Genomic DNA, 24,187 nt, shown 5'->3' on the forward strand with positions numbered 1-24,187 from the left:
TTTTTTCTGACAGCACACATTTTTATCATCCTCCCACCCTTCACGAGAAATGATTAAATGAGAGGAAAGAGTGTTTGCAGCGTTAAACGCCTAGGCTATGAAAGTATTCCCTGCTGTTCCTACAGAAGTGCTAACTCAGCCACGAACACGTCCCCTTCCCTTCCTTCCCTGAAAAGACTTCATTTTGAGGATGAAGAAAATAAATAATCCTGACATATAAATGATAGTCTCCACCCTTCGTTACGCTCCATCTCACTGGTTATTCTTGGATGGCTCGAGTGCTATAAGGCAGGTTAAACAGGAAACACTGTATAGCTCATGCATTTTAAAACGAAGCTCAGTAAAACGAAACATCCAGAAACGACATTCAGGAGAGAGTTTAACAGAACAGAATATGGAAAAGAAAGAGCCTGGCACACACCAGACTACTAATGAACAAGGTTATTATAGCCCCGAAAATCACTGTACTTTTAACTTAACCATAATCTAATTATTATTCATGAGCAAAACCTAATCACAATGAGGTCTGTAAACCCATCTATCATTGCCATGAAAGTGACGCTTACAGCTTAAATATCAGCTTTAGGCTTCATACCCTGTGACTGCACCACAAATAGTTTAATCTTCCTATGACGACAAACAATTGGGTGAAAATGCTAATTAACTGTGATTTGTTGTTTTACACGTCAATTAGATGACTGCTTCTTGTCTAAATGGACAATTTGTTTTGATAAGAATACAACTATAGGGAAAATTTTTTAATTAGGGCCCGAGCACCGAGGTGCGAGGACCCTCTTGTATCTGCTTTGTTTTTTATTATTATTAGGGCTCAAGCCCAAAGGGCGAGAGGCCTATTGTTTTCCTTAGGATTATTTTTTATTATTATTATTATTATTATTATTATTTTTTTTTTTTTCCAACGTCTCGGGGGCTTTTGGGGCCCTTAACGTGCTTAAAAAGTCTTGAAAATTGGCACACAGATTGGAACCTGCGGCCATTAGGGCCGGGCAGAGACTGATACACGGGCGTGGCACAGGGGCTCTACAGCGCCCCCTGGAATATGGAGGGCCATATATCATACATTCTTGCTCGTAGACGTATGAAACTCGGTACACATATAAATCTCATCAATCCAAACAACTTTTGTATTGCATATCATAGGCTCCGCCCAACAGGAAGTTGGCTATTTAGGGTTTAGTATTCAAATTTTTCGTCAAAGTTGTGGGGGCTTTTGGGGTCCTTAACATACTCAAAAACTCTTGAAAATTTGCGCACACTTTGGAATCTGTGGCCTTTAGGAGCCTGCAGAGGCTGGGACCCGGGCGTGGCACAGGGGCTCTACGGCGCCCCCTGGAACACAGTCAGAAATGTTGATGTATAGCTCACACATACTTGCACATATTCATATGAAACTCAGTAAACATATAGATCTCATCGTGCCGAACAACTTTCGTATTGCATGTCATAGGCTCCACCCATCAGGAAGTCAGCTATTTAGAGTTATGTAAAAAGCGCATGCTCTGGAATTTGAAATACTTGTCATAGGTTTTTTTCTCGATTGCCGCCAAACTCGGTCAACATGATCTCAAGACACTGGGGATGAAAAATTGCCAGGGGATTTTTGATATCTCGAACGGTTTGCTCGTGGCGAGGCGTTGAAATTATGGCGAGAAATGAGAAACAGGAAGTGTCTAATACCGTCCACATACATTTCCTGATTTTAATCAAACTTCATCAGATTATTCGTTGTATGATGTCGATCGCATATATGTGACTATTAGGAGTCAAAGTTATAGCGCCACCAACTGGCAGCAGGAAGTGTGTCATTTTCAAAATGATTTGAATTCAGCATCTTATTATAACTCGATTTGCTTCAAACTTCATCAGAATAATGTTAAAACACAGCTGATATAAATCTGCAAGGGGGATATTGATATCTAAAAAATTGTTGCCGTGGCAACATGTCAAACTGGAATACTTCTCAGGTGATTTTGAGGCAAATAACATACTTAGAATTTCACAAAACTCTGAACACACATCAGTATTTCTGATAGGAACTTAAATTGTGAATGGATTTTGGATAGCTTGAATGGTTTTGCCGTGGTGATTTTTTTAAATGACCTTACAAAGGGAATCATTATTGTATTTTTAAATTGCAGCTTCCAAACACGTCAAAGAATTTTTTCATACAGATGAAAAAGTCATTCTGAGGAAATATGCATAGTTTAACGACTTTACAACACTGTATGGATAACAGAAAATTAAAAAAACTGTCAGACATCTCATCTCACTCTGTCCCTCTGTTTGAGTATATGTGCTTCAGACTTCCATTGTCTGAGAGAAATAGCGCCCCTACAGGTTCAATTCCCGAACTTTTACTTTCACTTTTAAATCGGTTAAAAATACAAACAAATACTTAGATTTAATTCACACTGACAAGCTAAACCAACATATCTGATTATTACCGGTTCAGGGCTCATGGATAAATTATTTCTGGCCAGAGATACGTGAGAAATAGGAGAGATGAATCACCGCTGTGATCACGAGAGTCTGGAGTAAAGAGCTCAGAGAAAACGAATTTATTCCTGTTTTAAAGCTTTTAAAAATAAATTATTACAGCGATATCACACAATCAACCAATTAGAACACACCAAGAGCTAAATTAAGATGTTTTTGAACTGTTTGTGTGAAAATGAAATATTTGCAGCTGCCTATCTGAAATCACCGCCTCCGATCAGCGCGTACAGTGTCGAGCTCAAAACAAACGAATTTATTCTTGTTTAAGAGCTTTTTTAAATAAAATATTACCACAAATGCACACAATAAACCCATTGTAACACAACAAGAGCTAAATGCAGGTGTTTGTGACCTGTTTAAGTGTGCAAGACTATTTGAAAGCGCGACTGGCAGAATAACATATCTCTCGAGCTGCAGGTTTCTGCCTTTCGTCGTACGAACGAACACATAACGGACAAGATTATTTCAAAACACATAATAGCTTGGCGACTATAAACGAAAACAGCCACGTGAACATAAACTGGATCTACTGGATTTGAATATTAAAGTGACCACATTTACCACTTGCTTCTGTCTTCAATTTTAATCTATATAAAAAAGGAAACTCATTCGACTTGGCTGCTTTTTTAATGTGTGCGTATTTATTTATTTATCTTTTTATACATTTTGTATAATTTCATAGTTTGTGTATTACAATTATAAAAACAAAAATAAAATTAGCCACTCACATAGAAATAGCTTAGGCCTTAACCTTTTTCTGACAGTTTTAGGGATTTTTAATAATCCTAAAAAAAACCTTATTTGTGCTGCAAATAATAATTTCAAACTCATTTGATACTGACCTATGACATCCTGTGACATTATATTTATTTTAATTTACATAATCTCATGGATGTAACAGTAAATCTGTTCAGCTCACAGATCAATACTAAGCTGTAATACAAGCAGAACTTTCACAAATGCTTATGAGTCATTTAAGGATTTGATAACACTGTAAAATAATGTCTAATTTGTTAACATTAGCAAATTCATTGATAACACTTTATAATAACTGCACTCATTATTAAATAGTCAGTTCATGCTTTATAAAGCCTTGTCCCAATATTAATAGTCAGTAGTAAGCAGTTTATAAATACAGCTATAAATAGCTTGTCCTTGGTTTATAAGCACATTTATTAAAAATGAGAGTAAGTTATCTTCCTATGAAAAATAAAAGATAAAAATAAACAAACAACAACACAGATTGATACAGAACTCAGAAATTTTATTGTGGATTTATGATAAAGCCTGCAAATGAATTCATACTCCTACTCATACTACTCCATACTCCTTTTTCAACATGATGCCAATATACTGAGATGTTAAATTGTGAATGGGTTTAGGATAGCTTAAATGGTGTTGCCATAGAGATTTATTAAAGTAACATAAAAAAATACAATAGTTATTTTACTATATCTTTACAATTTTTCATTCTAAATCTTCATAATTTTTTATATAAGTAGAAGTCCTCATTTGAAGGAAGCACAGTAAGTTTCATAGCTTTATCACTTTCAAGAGCCAGCATAAAATTTAAACTATCATAACTTATAAATCAAGCTTGCAATTCTTAGTACCTATAATGGCCACCAGAGGGAGCTATAGGATTACTTTTAAATAATTATTGTAGAAACGAGTATGATTTAAATCATTTATAGAAATCTTTCAAAAAAAAATGAATTGTATATATTTTACTGATAAAATGACCCTCACTTAATTAGAATAACAAGCTGAAGTATTTTGAACTGTATATTAAGAATAATTCTTTATAGGCTTTATGGACAGATACGTTTTGAGTGACTCTTGAAGCATCAGCACCACATCCTCTTTTACCACTGTTTAAAGAATTAATCTTACAGAATAGGTGTGAATGAATTTTGGATAGCTTGAATGGTTTTGCCGTGATGTTTTTTGAAATAATAGTAAAAAAGGAACCAGTAAATGTCTTTTTATTTTTTTAAAGTGCAGCTTCTAAACACTTTAAAAAAAAAAATGTACACATAGAAGACCAGTCATTCTGAGGCATATTTCCTCAGAATGACTGGTCTCATGACCATAGTTTCATGACTATACAACACTATATGGATGATAGAAAATTAAAAAAAAACTATCATACATCTGATGTCACTCAGTCCCACTGTCACTGTGGGTAATGTGTGTGTGTGTGTGTGTTAAGTGAATTAGGTGTGAAACTATCAGGGTGCATTTAGTCTCCAGCGCCAACATTTTACAGAACTGCCACTTTCCTGGAGTCTCCAGAATTACTCGGTGTCGGACTCTGAGAGACTTAAGATTCCAAAAAATGATTTAATTAGAATACCATGAAGTATTGTGAAATACTATATATTAAGTCTTTATATATAGGCTTTATGCACAGATTAGAGTGACTCGTGAAGGACCAGCACCACCTCCTCTTGTTCGATGGTTTGAGGAATATATCTTCCAGAATCCAGGATTAAGATTTAGGAGCTCATTTTTATTCCACCTCCTTTCCTGAAAAGTCTGTCTTGCAGAATTGACTAAAAATTAATCTTCACATTAATTACTAATTATTTTGCAATTCTTTTTGTCAGTTCTTCTTGACCTGCTTTTTTCTTCTTCTTTTCTGACCTCATGACCCAGTCAGTATTTTTTGTACAATGGTCAAGTCTTAACTTATCCATTTCTGTATTGCATTTGTGTTTGATATTTCTCATGGGTATTTCATAATTTTCGACCTTACAGTTTGAGTTAAAAGTCTATTTTAGCGCATTTCATCTGTAAAAGAAAACATGCCTAATAATTCTGCACACATGAATATAAGGAGTTTTTCTCTTCCAGCTTTCCTGGACTATTGTATAGCACTCATAAATGATTAAATAAAAAATAATGGTAGTTATTAAGATTTATATGGTTTGGAATTGGTAAAATGTACTTGGAAAAAAATCACAATAAAACAATGTTTTCATGTTTAAGTTTGGAATATTAACTGACATGAATGAATGCTATATAAATATTGTTCATGTTAACATAATGTTTATAAATGAAATCTTATTGTACAGTGTTACTAATATATATATATTGTTCTGTGAATGTGATTTTAAAGTCTAGATGATTCGGATTAACCCTTTAACTGCCGTATCCTTTAAAACCTCACTGCCAGAGGGATATTGTGAATGCATGTGCCCGCTGGGCACAGTTTACCTGATGCCACCGGGGTGGCGATGGCATTGGTGGCTTGAGCCCGCCATCGCTGCTTGCAGCTATATTTATTATTATTCTTCTTCTTCTTCTCCCGAATGAATCGCATTTTTGAGGGCTTTAACATGCTCAAAAAGTCATGAAACTTTGCACACGCGTCAAACCTGGTGAAAATTTTCGTCTGATATAGGATTCAGAAGAGGGTGTGGCAAAATGGCTCGACAGCGCCACCTATACCAAGAAAATCAACAGCCTTCCAGCTATGTTTCACGTACATGCACGAAAATTGGCACACATATGTAACACACCAATACCTACAAAAAAGACTCTTGGAGCGAAATTCTAAACCCAACAGGAAGTCGGTTATTTTTAATATTATGAGCATATTTTGTGTAATTTTTGTCATTTCCATGTGTTGTATTTTAACGAACTCCTCCTAGAGAGTTCTTCAAATCAACACCAAATTTGGTATGCCTAATCTAAAGGCCTTTGCGATGTTAAATTGCGAAGATCCTGACTTTTCGTTGAAGGGCGTGTCCGTGGCGGCCTGGCGAATTTCAATGATTCGCCATGAAAAATGAAGTTCCTATAACTCACACATACAATGACCAATCTGCCCCAAACTTCACATGTTTGATGAGACTCCGAACCTGAACAGATTGACATGCCCATATTCAGTTATAGTCATAGCGCCACCTATTGGCAACAGGAAGTGACATATTTTACGCTGCGACGAACTACTCCTAGAAATTTTATGACATCAATGTCTTTTTTGTGGTCAGTCTAATCTAAAGGCCTGTACGATGTTCAGTTGTGAAGATCTTGAGTTTTCGTTAAAAGGCTTGTTCATGGCGCCGCGACGAAGTTCGATGTCTCGCCATGGGAATAAAAGATGTTATAACTCAGATATAAAATGTCCGATCTTCCCCAAACTTCACATGTGTGATAAGAGTCCTGGCCTGAACAGATCTGCAGGCCAATATTCCACCGGGTGTGGCAGAACAGCTCTATAGCGCCACCTGTACACTTTCAACAGAGTGCGCCTCGAGCTATGTTTCACGTACATGTACAAAAATTGGTATACACATGTAACACTCCAATACCTACAAAAAAGTCTCTTGGTACGAAATCCGGATCCCAACAGGAAGTCGGTTATTTTGAATTTTCCCTTCAAAATTGGTGTTGTTTTTGCCATTTTCAGGGGTTGTACTTTAACGAACTCCTCCTAGAGATTTATTCAGATCAACACCAAACTTGGTCAGTGTAATCTAAAGCCCTTTGCGATAATAAATTGCGAAGGACTTGAGGTTTCGTTAAAGGGCGGGTCCATGGCGGCCTGACAAATTTCGATGTTTCGCCATGAAAAAGGAAGTTGCTGTAACTCAGACATACAATGTCCAATCTGCCCCAAACTTCACATGTTGGATAAGACTCTTGACCTGAACAGATCTACATGCCAATATTCAGTTATAGTCATAGCGCCACCTATTGGCAACAGGAAGTTACATATTTTACACTGCGACAAACTACTCCTAGAAATTTTATGACATCAATGTCTTTTTTGTGGTCAGTCTAATTTAAATACCTGTGTGATGTTTAGTTGTGAAGATCTTGAGTTTTTGTTAAAAGGTGTGTTCATGGCGCCGTGATGAAGTTCGATGTCTCGCCATGGGAATAAAAGATGTTATAACTCAGGCATAAAATGTCCGATCTTGCCCAAACTTCACTTGTGTGATAAGGGTCCTGGCCTGAACAGATCTGAAGGCCAATATTCCATCGAGTGTGGCAAAATGGCTCGATAGCGCCACCTATACACTTTCAACGGAGTGCGTATACACTTTAAACGGAGTACGCCTCAAGCTATGTTTCACGTACATGTACAAAAATCGGTACACACATGTAACACACCAATATCTACGAAAAAGTCTCTTGGTACGAAATCCGAATCCCAACAGGAAGTCAGTTATTTCGAATTTTCTCTGCAAAATTAGTGTTGTTTTGGCCATTTTCAGGGGTTGTACTTTAACAAACTCCTCCTAGATATTTATTCTGATCAACACCAAACTTGGTCAGTGTAATCTAAAGCCTTCTGCGATCTTAAATTGCGAAGATCTTGAGGTTTCGTTAAAGGGCGTGTCCATGGCGGCCTGACAAATTTCGATGTTTCGCCATGAAGTAGGATGTTGTTGTAACTCAGGCATAAAATGTCCAATCCTCCCCAAACCTCACATATTCGATAAAAGTCCTGCCCTGAACACATCTGAAGGCCAATATTCCATTATAATGATAGCGCCACCTGCTGGCAACAGGAAGATTGGCACATATATGGAATAAACATTGATATATTCTACTTATATTTATGAGTTTAAACGCATATTTCTCACCGTTCACCTATTAACTAAAGCCACTCGCTGTCGGTGAGCCCGGGTGCGAGGGCCCGTTCATCGCTGCTTGCAGCTTTAATTTATTTTGTCTTTGGAAAACAAATTCAAACCATCTGATACAGAAATTACAAATTATTCTCTCTTAGGCTTTCCTTTTATATTTTAGAAATCACATACATTTACAAATGTTATAGCTTATCAAGATTTATATAAAGTCTAAAATATATATATATTTATTCAGTATCTATCAACCTAGAGACGACCTCCAGCCCTGAATGTCAGCAGAGACAAGGACAACTAGATGTGAGACCCCAGACACAGATCCCTGGGCCACCTGGACAAGACCACGGTAAACAGATGAGTCCTCTGCACAATTGTGACTTGCTGCAGTCTGGAATTGAACTGCTGGTTTCGTCTGGCCAGAGGAGAGCTGGGCCCCCAACTGAGCCTGGTTTCTCCCATGGTATTTTCTCAATTCTTTCACCGATGGAGTTTTGGTTCCTTGCCCCTGTCGCTTCTGGCTTGCTTAGTTGGGGACACTTAACATCCAAAGCGATATCATCAACTTGCACAGATACTATTTAAACTGAACTGAGCCAGATGACGACATCACTGAATTCAACAGTGAACTGCCTTTAACAGAAAAGTGTTTACTATTGTCATTTTAAATTATCGACACACTACTTTCCTATTTAATACTGTAAAGTTGCTTTGACACAATCTGTATTGTTAAAAGCGCTATATAGATAAAGGTGAATTGACTTGATAAACATTTGCATGTATACAGGTGTTTATATAAGGATTTATGGTGATTTTTTTTTCCATTAACACAGTGTTAATTTCGTTGACTAAATATTTTCGTCATTATTTTCGTCACGAATATATTTTTGCTGACGAAAACGAAACGAAAACTAAAATAGAAGGCACTGATGGAGACTAAAACTGACTAAATTGATTGACATTATCGTCAACGAATAAAGGACGAGACGAAAATAGACTGTGACGAAAATCAAATCAGCAGACGGGAGAGATACGAGGAATGAGCAAAAGAACCGGCAAAACAGAACAGACTGCATGAGAGAAGAGAACCAATCAGAGCCTGACTTATTGAGACGTGAAGCGAAGGTTTTCAGTTTTTATGAGCTCCCGGGAAGTCGGCATTCGAAGAGGTGATAGGGACTTTAAGCAACAGCCTCTGGTGGAACGGCAACGCCATTCTGGCGTTGTATTGCGCCTGCGCGAATTTAACTGCTACTTTGTGACGTTCTAATTTAACGGTCTACTACGGGAGAACAGCTGATTTGCCAGAGTCGCTACAACGTGAGAGGTTAGGTAAATAAATGTTATGTTTTTAGACTTATTTACATCATACAATATTAAAAACTCCTCTTCTGACAAAAGATTGTCATTTAACGCCAAAAGCAATCCTTCTCTTGCTTTTTTAAATTATATATTTTTTTGGATCTCAATAAATGAATTAATGCTGCGTTGCGCTGTTCTGTTTTACCGTTGCTTAGTGACTTTTACGTTCTTGGCTACAGCGGTGTGACGGCAAACTTCCGGTCGCTGTAGCCGTTCGCAGCTGTTGCTTAAAGTCCCTACTGTCTAAAAGAGCGACAAAATGTCAACAGCTCACTTCACGTTTGACGACGAACAAAACAAAACAAAGTGTAAAGCACGCGGAGCGCTCATTCGTGGCAAGAACACAACCAATTTGAAAAGACATTTACAGACGAGCCACCCGGACATTTTCTCAAATGTAATTTCACAACGATGTTCTTTTGTTTATTGAGCTAAGCAAAATTGGAATAGTGCAGTGCGTAGATGTTGTAGCATTAAATATTACGAACTGAAAAGTACTGTAAAATAGCCCCTTCTTCAAATTAGATGCGAGCACAATACTAATACGTAATATCATGATAAATTCATTTGATTAATACTAATGTTTAGTATATTTTATAATGTTCTACTTGTTGACAATATCACAAATATTTCTATATTAGTCATGTGAAATATGAATGTTCACATCCTATCATTATACATACAAATCTAGCAATATTGTAGTATTTAAAACATACAATATTGCTAGACAAATGAATACCTTATAAAATCTTGTTACTTTTTTTATCCACCTAGCTGCCAACTTATTAAATATTTACTTTAAATGTATGCACTTATTGTTCAGCTCAGCTGTAAGCTTTAAGGTCCTGGACCTAACGTTATTTTTCTTTTATTGATGGTCAATTGGCAGCTAGTTATTGTTTACATTATCATGACAGTGTTTGTTGCTGCATAAAAGCTTTTGAATCGAAATAAAGACACAGTTGTGTTGAAATAAAGTTGAATTTGTGTTTTATATATTTTGGTTAAGTTTGTTTCCTATACCAGCTGTAAAAAATTGTCTAGTAAATCTGTTATTGATTTTAGTCTTATTTTAGTCGACTAAAATACCAAGCAATTTTAGTCGACTAAAATACCAAGCAATTTTAGTCGACTAAAATACCAAGCAATTTTAGTCGACTAAAATAAGACTAAAATTAAAACAAATCAGATGACTAAAACTTGACTAAAACTAAAAAGAATTATAGTCAAAAGACTAAGACTAAAACTAAATTAAAATTTTGTGTCAAAATTAACACTGCATTAACAAATGCTAATCTTTCTGATGAGGCAAGTATTATGTAGAGCATTGAAATGATTCAATCTTCCCAACCATACTGAAAAACCACCCAAATAATCATCATTTCATCTCTTTCTAGTGTTTATGAGCACAAATTCATCAACTACAGTGACTACAGTGATTTCTATTGAATTATGTCCAGAGGCAGATGATGTCCTCATCCCAAACTGACTCATAGGCCTATTCTACCCCATTAATTTTGTTTCCAACCTGCTTAAAATATGGACTCTAGAGTTCATGCAGAAAGCAGAGCTCCATCAGGCACAGGAAAGTGCTGTTTGAACTCTTTGCTCGAAGTGTAGATTATTTTTCCAGAGGGACCTGACTCTAACAGCTTTTGCTGAATATGATGCAAACCTCTGGGTCAGACTCTGGAGACACATTTTTCCTTCTCTTTCCCTTTTAGCTGCTCATTTCCAATCCATCACACTGCTTCGCCCTGTCCGTCAGAGCCTCGTACCTTAAGCAAACCTGAGATTGGCATATCTGATGACTTGCGGTGACGTCTCTGGGGTGGGTGTTGACACATTGGAGTTGGCTTTGAATTGTTTGCCAAAAGCTGTCAGACAGTCAAACCTTCCACCGATTTAAACCCATATTTCACAGTACCACACCTAATTGGGTTCCGCAACAATCTGTGATCTTAAAAGGTGTTGATTAGGAGGGATTCATTTCAAGGAGAGACCACCAACATCTTAGCGCTACAGCCATGAAAACAGGTGCGGGTATTTGTCAAAGCATTGGAACATGTCCTCTCAAGGTTAAAGTTGTCTGGGAAAGTCACTTAATACTTCAGGGAAAATTGCAATTGGCCATAACACAGAAACACTTGAAAAGAATTGACCTCATTCCAAGACGTGGGAGAGTTTTAGAGAGCAGTGCACACAGCCGAATGTACGAGAGCAGAGGACTCACTTCATTGCTCGTACAAATAAAGATATCAAGCTTTGAACAGCGAGGCCAGGCGGAGCAGCCGAGGTCCTCCGAGAGCCAGAGAAAGGCAACTTCTAATGAATGCAAATAGATTCAGAGTCTGAGAAGATGGGTAGGGCAGTAACCCAAGTATAAATTAGAAGAGAAGAAAACAAAGTAGGAGGAGGACAAGCTGAAACATCACCCCTGAAAATGAGATAAAGAACTGTTAAACAGCATCAGCCACAGTTACACAAGCAGAAGAAGTAACAGGAGAATTCAGATTCAACCCGACTGACATCACACGATACAAGGTGTTTGTGTGCGTGTGTTTGTGAGTAAATACAGCACATAAGGCACCAAGATTTTTTTTTTTTTAATAAGTAGAATACAATGGTTTACAGATAACCTATCATTAAATACATTTAATAATAATTATGAACCATTTTCTTGTTTCTTTAGTATTTATATAAACGCTTTTATTAAATTTTTTAATATTGACAGCAATATTTACATGGTAAAAAAAGCACAAAACCTAAAATACATAAAAATACGGCATTTACATAAAACTAGTTTTTATAAAAGCATTCAAATGCAGGAAATGCTATTACAAATGCAACTTAAATAGTTGAATATGAAACATTTTCCAGGCCAGTTAAGGAAAATGCAAAACAGAAACGGAAAAATGCATTAGTGACCAGTTGTTTCTCATTCATGTTAATATTTTACTTGAAAAATGTACATTTTCACATATTGACACCCCTTTTTTTTAGCTACATAAATAAGATGGAATGTGTTTAGAATACAAGCGGTTTAACATGGCACCTCCACAATAGAGTGAGAGGCACAACTGTGATTTTGACGTGGTTGATTTTACTGTCAGAGACATTTGTAAACGGATATAAATCACACACACAACTGTCCTCAGCAATAACAGACTATAAATAATTGAGGCTGTTGGTGGGCACAGGTTGCTGATTTAGAAACTCTTTGTATGCTAATTTGCTGCTGGTTAAAAATGATGTTCACAGCAGATGTAGACAATGTCGCGTTGAGCATATGACTGTTCTTACAGGCACGTCTCCACCGCAGGGTTTCATCTGCAGTATACCGGTACACATCGATTAAGCAGAACATATGCAGTGCTTCAGTTTAGGGTGTTTGCTAATAAGAACAACCAAATTGTTGTTCAACACCTTAATGGGGAGACGCTCGCTACAGATTACAAGCAGTGACCCTCAGGGTAACTTTCCAAATTGTTTGTCTGTGGCCGAAACATTGAACTAATTAAATTAACAGGAAGTGGCTTAAAGATAATCGAGGAAGACACTATGGCCTGCTGGCGGAGAAGTGTTTTGATTAGCTCAGTTTCAGTAAGTGGGTTTTGATCTCCTCATAACTGACCAGATGTTTAGGTTTCCAATGGTTTTTCACTCTTCTGTAATGCGAGTTTTGAGTGAATGAGCTTAAAGGAAATGGGCAGTTTTCAATCTGTCTATCATTCTCACCCAAGCTGTCATAAACCGCTACATGGAAAAATATAAAGACGTGTCAACATACCAAATCTCATACTTTCTGACATTACAAAGTCTGGAAGTCAAATCTTTAACAGCATACAATAAGACTTGTACAACTGAGCACATATGTTTACCTATCCCTGCAGAATGTGTTTGGCATTTTTAATGTTTTCTTTTTGGAAAAAAAGGGATTTTGCATATATTCTACAATACATTAACTTAAATTTGCAGCTTAGATAAAATATCGGCTCTTGGTTTTTAATATTATGCGTTGTCTCCACACAAATAAGTGTCTGTCACAGCTTTGTTATGTACAGGCCCCTCAATTTTCCAGATTGTTCAAACTTTTCAAAAGTCTGGGGACTATTTCAAATGTGCAGAGAATGTTGGGAAATTAAAATAATTTCAGGACTTGAAGCAAACCAGAGACTTATGCAAAATTATTGCTAAAGACTACAAGCAGTCAATTAGCTGTTTCCCCCCAAGTTGCACATTTAATTTATTGAATGAATGAATGAATGAATGAATGAATGAAAGAATGAACACTGGTATTGTAAATAAAAGTAGAATTTACTTCACATGTGTTTAAGAGAACAAAAACCACACCTTTCATGAACGTTTATGCATGTTTTCATCAACTATATATAGTTTTATGCACATTATGGATAATTTCTTTGCATTTTCTTTGCATTTACTTGTTCTCAAATTCTACATAAATTCATCTTAAACCGGATAGTATCAATGTCAATTTATTTATAATTTATATATAAAGGTAAATATCTGTTAAACATGTCAGAGTTTCTTATCTATTTGTAACTTATGGTTTTATTATTTAAAAATCTTTTTAAAAGTGACTTGCGTTGATGTAAACTTTTGAAACTAAATTCACCAAACTTATGTGCTAGATTTGATCAGTGCATCTTAAATGACAAGGTCTTGACACCTCATTAATTTTAAAGGTTCCTAGCAGAGCAACAGAAGCGACAGACCATTTCATTGGTTTTTGTTTGTTAGTGTAGACACATTCTAGGTGCACAACTGTCACCAAATGAGAGAGAGCCGTTTACATGCACCCCATCTGTACTGATAAGAGATGTGTCAACTGCACTGTGGCAGTGAGAGAAAGACAGAAAAACATGCGTCTTACCGTCGTGAAGGCCAGGAGTTCCTCATCATTTAGTTTATGAACTGGATTATTCTTCTGAAAGTCTATGCTGCAAAACAACAAACCACGATCAATCAAAAAAAATAAAGTGCGTTTCTTTTAGTTCACAAGTCAAGCACACAAAAAACGATCATTCAAAAAAATCCCATGGCATGCAAGATCTTGTGCCTCGTCCATAATTCTTTCAGCTTTTTAAACATTTGAGAATTGAGACATTTCATAAATAAAAACTATGAAATAATCCTTCCATTATGATTTATTTGCATAATGACACATGAATGTAATGCATAAAAGTTGAAATATGACTCCCACACCTCATGAAATTCACCAGATCCATTGCAGTAGAGGCATTAAAACAAAGTTGTCACAGACAGTCAAAAGGATAAAATGTGCTTGCACATCTCAACCCTCACTCAGCAGTTAGTTCAATTATTTAATCCTATTATTATACCCATAACTCAATATTCTAGGTAACTTCAGCTCCTTTCCTCAAGGTGCAACTGTCTGAATTTCTCATTTAAATTCAGATTTCTTTACATTAGCCGAGGATAATAAATGTATGGTGGGCTGTTCGCATTCCAACAGAATGCCGTTAAACCGTACGTGCGGTTTTGCTCGACTGCACCAATGACGGCCCATAATTCACCTTCAACCATCACGCAGCCCAATTAAGGATCCTGGCCTGCATAATTACACCCTGCTAATTATTCCACGCCTGCAATTTGTCTCCTAGCAGCCAGTCGGGCAGGATGATGACCTTTCCACAACAAACAGGGCGCACAGACCGGTAACAAAGCTAATTAGAGAGCAGTGTAGGAGAACCCCGCACCTCCTCCCAGGGCTGAGATGGGGGTGGGTGACCATCCACTTTTTTTTCAGGATGGAGAAGACCGTTATCAGTGTGCACTTGGGCACAAAAACCATATTCTGCAAGATGAAGGCCTGACACAGCACTTCAAAGTTGCTAAGATAAAACAAGACTCTCAGCAATAACAATGATTTACACGTCACCAACGTGATTAATGACGAGCTGCGGCTTTAAAAGTCAGGAACTAAAATACTACAGCTACTAAAACTAATCTGAAGGATGAGGAAACTATTTTTTCCTTGGATTTTTGCGTCTATGAATTTTGAAGCACATTTCAGCCAGAGGACCTGTTGAAGTCATACTCGTAAAACGGTTTGGCTCGGGCTTTGACAACCTGATTTTCAGAAGTATGTTTAATCTCACACGCACAAGGTAGACTCTTAAAACAGTCATTTAATAAAGTGTCACAAACCAAGAGACATACACACACACACACACACTTGTGGCAAAAAGGGATGTGTGTTTCATTTAACTGTTGACAGTAGCAGTATATGCAATTCCTCTGCAAGATTGAAAACTTCTATAAAAGTGAAACTTTTAACTTCACAGCAACATCCTTGCTACTCACAAATTCATGTGTGGATTAAATTAAAATAAATGTAAAATATTGTTTTAATAAAAGAGGAATGGTGATTTAAATATCAATATTATTTATATGATATAAATAAGATGTTAAGCACACAGTTACTGTTTTGCAGATTTTACCTCAAATACCAAAACCTAAATATTAAACATTACATTATACTTTTATGTATTAAATATTACAAATAAATATTATAAATAAATGTATTTTAATTTTTTTTAATCGTAGTTTTAATTGAAAAACTCTTAGTTTTTTCATCATGTTACATATGGTCTACCATCATTTGAAAAGAAAAATGTCTTAGTATTGAGCCCTGATGATAACACATCCGAGCGAAAGTCACCATGAACAATACTGATACAAATCGCTGTCTGGTGAATTGGGCTGTAACATACTGCCAAAAATGCAGTGGCAAGCAATCACAACTAGAAACTAGAAAAGAGGCCACTTTTGTGCATCTGTGTATAGTCATTACTGCTTTTTCGATCTGTATGCAATGTTTTGAAATCAACAAAACATGAACGGTCAACGGTTGTCACTTAAGAGTACCTAGGTACTGGTGCCCATCCTGTTACTACACCGACCTGTGAAACAGGACATATCCATATCAACGGAGACACTCACCATGTGGCCAGTATAAGGGTCTGTTCCTCAGCGCTGAGCTCTGGAAGTTCATGTTCAGATGGTTCTGCCAGGTTAATCTGGTTCAGGACTGTATCATCACTCAACTGATGATCCTAGAAACACACAGGCATGAGAACCAGAGCAGATCCCCAAAAGACCTTAAAATATGTGTATGACAAACACAGATTACAGTTTAGACGAGAGAAAAAGGAGACAGAGTAACCAATTCAAACACCATTTTTTCAGTTATGGCTACATGACATTATTATTGCATTAAGAACCGCATTTATAACTTATAGCCCATCCTGCTGTCAAACTTTACATTATTAAAGTGTCATAAAACAAGCATTTAGCTCTTTAATGCCTTTAGAAGGGTTATTTCCTCAGATATTACCTCAAATGAGAAAATGATGCTAGCTCATGCAACAAGAAATCAATCATAGTCAGCATTGATACTCATTAGCTAGGGCGGGGCATATGCAAATTAACATGTTCCTCTGCTGTAGCCTATTTAAAATCTAATTTGTTGATGTTCAAATTCAATTCCCATGAAATGAAGTCTAACTGGCTCTCACACACGGACACTCTACCTGAAAGCCTTCACATGGACAACTAAGACCCACTGGAGTGCCATCAGCTCAGAGTTTGTAAGCAATACTGATCTTATCACGGTTAATCCAAAAACTCAAGTCATCCTGGAAAAATTATTTAATGCACTTTTTAGGGCCATAACACAGAAACCGGGGCCAGCTAAAGGGAAACAGATAAGGTTCGGGAATTTTCTGTGAAATCTTTGTCTGTCCCCAATTTGTCATATTTGCAGCCAAAGCAGATAAGACCAGACAGAGCAATGCCACTGCACAGATCAGCCAAACACCAGATAAAACTCAACCGCCGTCCAAAAATGTGCAATAAAAGTAAAGCACTGCCTCGGGGTGAGAGGAGAGAGAGAGTGAGGAAGACAGGAAAGAATGAGACCGATGGAAATCTGTATAAAATTTATTTTTCACGACCTTCACTGCAGCTCAATGTCACTTCTGCTGTAAACACAAGAATGAATGTCGCCCCCTGATGGATGGGATAAGTACTGCACAGTTCTTGCCCCAACAGGGACTGTGATGGGTATTCATGTACCCAGAGGCCAAAATTATTACTCAAGTGTCAAATGAGAGTAAGAACTGTAATTTTTTTTTTATTTTTTATTAAGGCTCTTTCAGTTAAGTGATGCAAGTGATTCAAATGACATTTGAAAAGTACAATAAAGAAAATAATACTCGTATTAAACATACTCCTTTTGCACATGACGCTCTAGTGACAAAAGCTAAATACATTTATTGCAACAGAACAAATACAATTAAACAAAACTGAAAAAAACACTAACCGTACAAATAGAATAGAAAGTCTATAATTTATCTTAATTCACCTGCCATTGTAATGAAATGAAGATAATTTTAGACACTTTACGTACCTTTGGTAAGAGTTCTTTAGGTGTTGGTGTGAGGGAGGGACTCTCAGAATTGGGAACAGGTGAACTGTCCTTCCGTTTAACATCTAAGATGAGCTGAGCCAGAAAGTTCTCTTGAAAACGAGTTCTCTTTCCTAAAGCACCTGAGAGAGAACAACAATTACTTAACCATTCATGCATTCCATCAATAATGCTGGGTCATCCATTTTTCTCTCTTTCATTCATTTCATCTTCCAGTTACTTCGGTCACACACTGCCGTTTATCCCTCCTTCAGTCATCTGCACAGAACAATCATTTTTCTTGACATTACATTCGATTTCTTACCTATCATGTTAACATCGAGTCCTGACAGATTGCGGGCCGTTTGCAGGTGTTCTTTGGCCCTGCGATACTCGTAGTAGGTCAGGCAGGTATAACTGCACTCCAGGTGGAACTGAATGGCCAGGTTCCTGTGTGTGGTGTCGGTGAAGAGCTCCTCACATTTATTCACTACAGAAAGAGAGGAAGGACCAGTTCATGAGAGGCACCATCTAGATTTTACACATTCTTCTATATATTCAGCATTTATTACATTGAAATATATCTCCAGAGGACAATGTCAAATGGATGTATAATGCATTGAATATTTATAGATGTAAAATCATTATGATTATCATAGATACAGTATGAGGTTGCAATGAAAGGGAACAAACCTATTGCCTATATGGTTAAGATATGGCTGGATACCCACAGGGAGCCCAAACAGTGCTTCAGGGGAAGTAATAGAGAATGAATGATGAAAACAAGAAAAAGGAAAGGAGGAAGGAAGGAAGGACAAAAGATAAACGGAGGAAGAAGAATTAGGAAGAAATGGAGAAAATAGGAAGGAATAAATTAGTAGAAAAGAAGAACAAGGAGAAAGGATGAAAGAAAAAAATGGAAGGTAGAGAAAATTGAGGAAGAAAGGAAGAAGAGGCAGAAAAAGAAACAGGAAATAGAAAGTAAGAAGGGAAGGATGAGAAGAGTAGAAAGAAAAAGGATTCAAAGAAGAGAGAATGAGCTAATGAAGAAGAGTAAGGACAAAGGAGGAAGGATGAAATAAAAAAGTGGAAGAAAAAAAGAAAGAAAGAATAAAAGGAGGAAGAACAAATGAAAGAGAAACTTAGGATAGAGGAAAAAAAGGAGAAAGTCAGAAAAAAGGAAAGAGGAGAAGAGTAGAAATCTAGGAAGAAACATTAAACAATTGAAAAAGAGGAAGGAAGAAAGAAAGAAAAGCAAAGTAAGGAAGGAATGAAGGAAGGATGAAAAATGGAAGAAAGAATGAAAGAGGAAGAAAGGTAGTACTGAAGACAGAGAAAGTAAGAAGGGAATGAGGAGAAGAGTAGAAATAATAAGAATGGGAAAAGAGAATGGACAAATGAAGAGAAAGGATGAAGAAAGAAAACCAAAGAAAGGAATAAAAAGGAAGCAAGGAATGAAGTAAGGAAGGAAGGAAAAAATGAAAGGAGGAAGAAGGGATAGAGGAAGGAAGAGAAAAGGAGAAAAATTAATGAAAGGAGGCGAAGAGTAGAAAGAATAAGGATGGAAAGAAGAAAGAACAAAAATGGAAGGAAGGAATAAAAATAGGAAGGAAAATTGACAAAGGCGAAAGAAAGATGAAGAAAAGGCAGGAAGGACGGACAAAAAGAGACAGGAGGCAGTGAGAAAAACTGAAAGGGGAAGGAAGGAAACTCAACTGAATAAATAAAGGATAATTTCAATAGTTTTCTCTCAGTCCACAGCTCTACATCCACTTTCATCAGTATTACAGTCCCTTGTGAAAGTATTCACACCCCTTCATTCCCCCCACCCTTTTGTTATGTTGCTGCCTCATGTTGAACTGCTTCCACATTAATCTCAAAGCAGAAAACAGGTTTTTAATTAAAACACTTAAATTATTCCATAGCATAAGTATCCATTGCATAAGTATTCATATCCTTATCTGGGACAGATACAAATTAAGCTCAGGAGCATTCATATTGTAGAAATATATATTTATGAATACTTATGTAATTTACTTCAGTTTTTTTTTTATTTTAATACATTTAACATTTGTAACAATTCTATTTTTGCTTTGTCATTGGTGTATGGAGTGTAGATTGATGAGGGGAAAAAAAGTAATTTAAAGCAGCTTAGCAAAAGCCAGTAACATAAAACGTGAAAAAAAATGAAGGAGTATGAATATTTTCGCAAGGCACTGTATTTGTATGAAACTGTGAATGCTAAAGGCCCTCATAAAGCAGAGCAGGTGCGCTCACTGTGACCTTCAGCGTGATCTGCGTGAGGATCTGAGTGTTTTAAAGTCCCCTCATTGCAGATTAAAGCTCACTTAGCAAGGGAAAGCAGCACCTTTCCTCGCATACACTAACAGCTCCAGATCATTGATGGGCCAGTCACGCACATGTATCTGTGTGTGCAGAACAAAAGAGAAGCGCTCATTTCTTTCCCTTCACAAAGAGATGGGACACAAATAGTGATTACCTCATGGCAACAAAAGAAATCTGTGAGAAAAGCAGTCGTAAAAATATCACAAAAGAGCCTCAAGTGTACGCTGACTAAAATAGATGAAATTCTAATTTTGAATTCATCATACATGCAGCCAACCTTCAATGTATTCAAATCTTCAAATGTCATCCAATGTTATTAAAGCATAAATATATCGGCCTGGAGGCTAAGAGGGAGAAAAAAAGAATACAACCCTATTTGAGGTATTTATTCTAGAAAGGGGAAGCAATGACTAATTGGGTACAGACATGATAAGTGATCGTATTTTATTTCTAGTAGGGGCTTAATTCTTAATACAAAAATTCTTCAACAATGTTTAATGAATACAACTGAGCACATATTTAATATTAGTAGCAGTACTAGTAGAGTTAGTGTTAATAACAGCAACAAGAACATTTATTATTAATATTACTTAAAAAAAGATTATTATTATAATTAGATAATTATAATAATTCTATTAATATTATCTTGTTCTCAGATTGAAGCTCTGAATAACATGGACTTTTTTTCTATAATTAAGTTAGGTTACACTTTATTTTAAGGTGTTCTGGTTACACTATAATTATACATTTAAGTATTGAGTAATATTTATGAACTACATGTATGTTTACTATATGGTTAGGGTTCGGTTTACTTGCCTGTAATTAGTGTTGTCACGGTACCAAAATTTCAGTATTCGGTACCGATACCAGTGAAAATCCACGGTTCTCGGAACCAGTTTTGGTACCAAAGCAAAACACAAAAATATGCTAATTAATAAAAAAAAAAACTTTTTAGCACAAAAAAATAAAACCAATGCCATTCTTTATATTTATTTACAATTGTGTTTTAAGTTTTTCTACAAGTTATATAATTATGAAAAACAGTAAACTAGTTTCACCCAAATTTAATTTGTCTTAATTTATGAAATTTAAACATTTTATTTTTGGTAAATAAAGGGGATTTGCTATTAAAATTAAAACAGCGCAGAACCGGGTTTGAACGGGACCTCGGTACTACCTGTACTTAAAGAAACCTGGTACAGTCACATTTAAAAAGTTTTAGTACCTACTTGGTACCGAAGTACCGGGTCTTTTGACAACACTACTTGTAATCATGCATAATAAATTGTTATTATAACAGTAAGTACAAGTAATATGTAACAATGACACATTTTAAGTAATTTAACATACGTAGACTCTATGACAAAGTAGCCATGGCTAAATTAATTTGCATCATACAGCTCAATTTTTAATTGATTGACACCCCTACCAAATACACCTAAACCTTTGCTACTCTAAATATTAAAAACCCCACCAAATCAGTTTGCTACAGATGCCCTCATGAAAGCTGTGTTACCTTCTTCAGTGGACCAGTGAAATCCCAGTATGGGCTTGACATTTACTAACCACAATGATGAAAGACCTGGACCAGTATCCACTCACCCATGTAACGCACTGAATGTAATGCTGATTAAAAAATAATTCACCTTTATAATTTACCAACTCATAAAATGCTCCATTGACTTCAAAGTCAGAGATAAATAAGAAAAAAAAACTGCTCGGACATATTTGCTCCAAACATAAACTGAAATCTCATCTTGGTGGTTATGCCCGAGCACAGCTCTTGAAGCGATTCGGAGAAATCCTTTGTGTTTCTGAGCGTTTTTGAAATCCAAAAGTAATCCATGTTCTGTGGGTGCACGAATAATGACTGCTAGGGTAAACATATCACACAGTGTACTTTTATTAAGATTAAACTGTGTAGAACATCAGCTTTTCTTATTCACAGATGCACTCGGAATCATTTTGGAAGAAAATTCAGACGATGTACCAGCTTTGAGAGCTTGCATTAAAAAGGTCTTCAGATATCAGCATGTGATGTTGCATTGATTCACTCGTGTCTGCAACTAAGATCATAAGACTTTCTAGCTGGAATATAAAACCATGTTTCAGTTCAAATGTATGTGGGCTTTCAGCCGCAACAGATCTTTCAGTAACAGATTCTGTTTGTGGGAGTCTCAATTCCTGCCATTAGGAGCTCCATAATGACATCTGGTCAGCAAAGATGGATTATGTTTCTGTGAGGCCCTCAGTGGGAGACGTACTAATACGATTAGATAGCAAATATGACGAATAAACTAGCAATTGCAAGATATAATGTTGTATAAGAGGAAAGCATTGTGAAAGAGAGAACAACATACCTCGAATAGTACAACTACAAAGCTGCAATAATGCTGAAAAAGGGGGTTATGAACATATATCACTTTGTTTATTTCACACGTGGCAACATCCACATGCATTCAAGCACACAAATTTCCCAGAGCTCCGGTGCCACTGGCCCAGTATACAAGCCAGCAGTGCTGGTCAGTCTTGGAAAGCAATCGCAATGCAGCCATTTCAGACATTCCCTTCCACACAGCTCAGCCAGTCAGATCAAGGACAAAGCAAACCTGTATAGCTGTTTGTGTAATGAATTTAACAGTCCAGAGGATTTCAGAGGCAGGTGTGTTGATTGTTTAGATGTAGCCATTCCTGCAGCAAATTGATGCCTGAAGGCCAGAAGATTGTGTGTGTGTGTATGCATGAAAGGTAAACTGGCATGTAAAGGTGGGTATCCAAATCACAAAAACAGTTACAGAACTACTATAAAACCTTTTGTCTAGTACAGTTTTTTTTTTTCAACATAGCACAAATATGAATTCGAAGTTAACAAAGCAGACCTGGTCAGAAATTTAAGGGAAAAACATTCTTTCATTATTTACAAGACAAATAAAACATTGGTTAATCTTCAAAACACAAAACATCAGGCATTTTTTTAATGAAACCCAAGCAGCTAAGTCCAGCTGGCCAAGATCATGAAGTTGAATAATGAATAAATGAATCCCCTTTTAATCCAAGTCTTGTGAAGAAATACAATCACTTTATAGAACGAAAATATTTAATTTAGGCATAATGCAAATCGAATTCTTCACATATGGTAAACACAGAAGCTTGTGTCAACAAACCTCACTGCCTCTCATGCTTAACGTTTGACATTCCGTGTTTATTTCAAATGATGTGCTCCATGTTTGTGTGTGCACCATTGTTTAGATGTAAATAAAAGCCTAGATTAAATCTGTTCATCATATAAAGTGACCAAATCTCTACAAGACTTGCACAAAGCCAAGCAAGGCACACGTTAACGGTCACGTTCGAGCAGTTGGAGAGGAATTCATTTCGTTTGCGAGACTGCTGTTATTTGTGAAGTGAATATTAGATATTGTTTGTTACTGCCGGTCGATACACTCTGCTTCACAGTGTTGGTAATCCATGAACAACTAGCAGTTAGTCAATGCTAATTTTACAACTCTGCAGGCATTCAGGTTTAGAGAGATGCTCTTTCAGAGACGCTTTTTCCGTATTTTTTCAAGCCCTCTTGAAGACTAGAAAATAAGACCCCTTTTTTATGAATGCTAATCAATACTTTTGAACCTGAACATTCTGAATAATGGATCAAACTGCTGCAAAAAGTTTTCCCAAAGTAAAATGAGCTTTTTGCCATTTACTTCCAACTTTGTCAATGCTTCTGCTAAATAATGAAAAAAGCTATTTAAAAAGACTGGATGTGTACTTCTTGCTGCTTTGTTTAAAATGAAAGGCAAATTAAACTTTAATTAAAATTGCAAAAATCCATAACAGAGAAAATGGCTTTAAAATTATAAACCAATACATTGCTCTGATAATGAAGGAATAATTCACCCCAAAATTACAC

The 24,187-nt window shown here is 36.5% G+C and overlaps 1 protein-coding gene across 1 annotated transcript in view; it reads right to left on the reverse strand.

Moving 5' to 3' along the window:
• The window catches only part of ttc27 (tetratricopeptide repeat domain 27), a 92,878-nt gene that overhangs the window by 43,464 nt on the left and 25,227 nt on the right, over positions 1 to 24,187 (reverse strand). The window contains exons 6-9 of the mRNA XM_026285574.1: positions 18,257 to 18,421; positions 17,935 to 18,074; positions 16,467 to 16,579; positions 14,374 to 14,440 (exon numbers count right to left, since the gene is read on the reverse strand). Coding sequence (XP_026141359.1) covers positions 14,374 to 14,440; positions 16,467 to 16,579; positions 17,935 to 18,074; positions 18,257 to 18,421 — 485 coding nt within the window. The remainder of the gene's footprint in view (positions 1 to 14,373; positions 14,441 to 16,466; positions 16,580 to 17,934; positions 18,075 to 18,256; positions 18,422 to 24,187) is intronic.

Source organism: Carassius auratus, chromosome 17 (genome assembly GCF_003368295.1).
Source record: "Carassius auratus strain Wakin chromosome 17, ASM336829v1, whole genome shotgun sequence".
Taxonomy (NCBI): domain Eukaryota; kingdom Metazoa; phylum Chordata; class Actinopteri; order Cypriniformes; family Cyprinidae; genus Carassius; species Carassius auratus.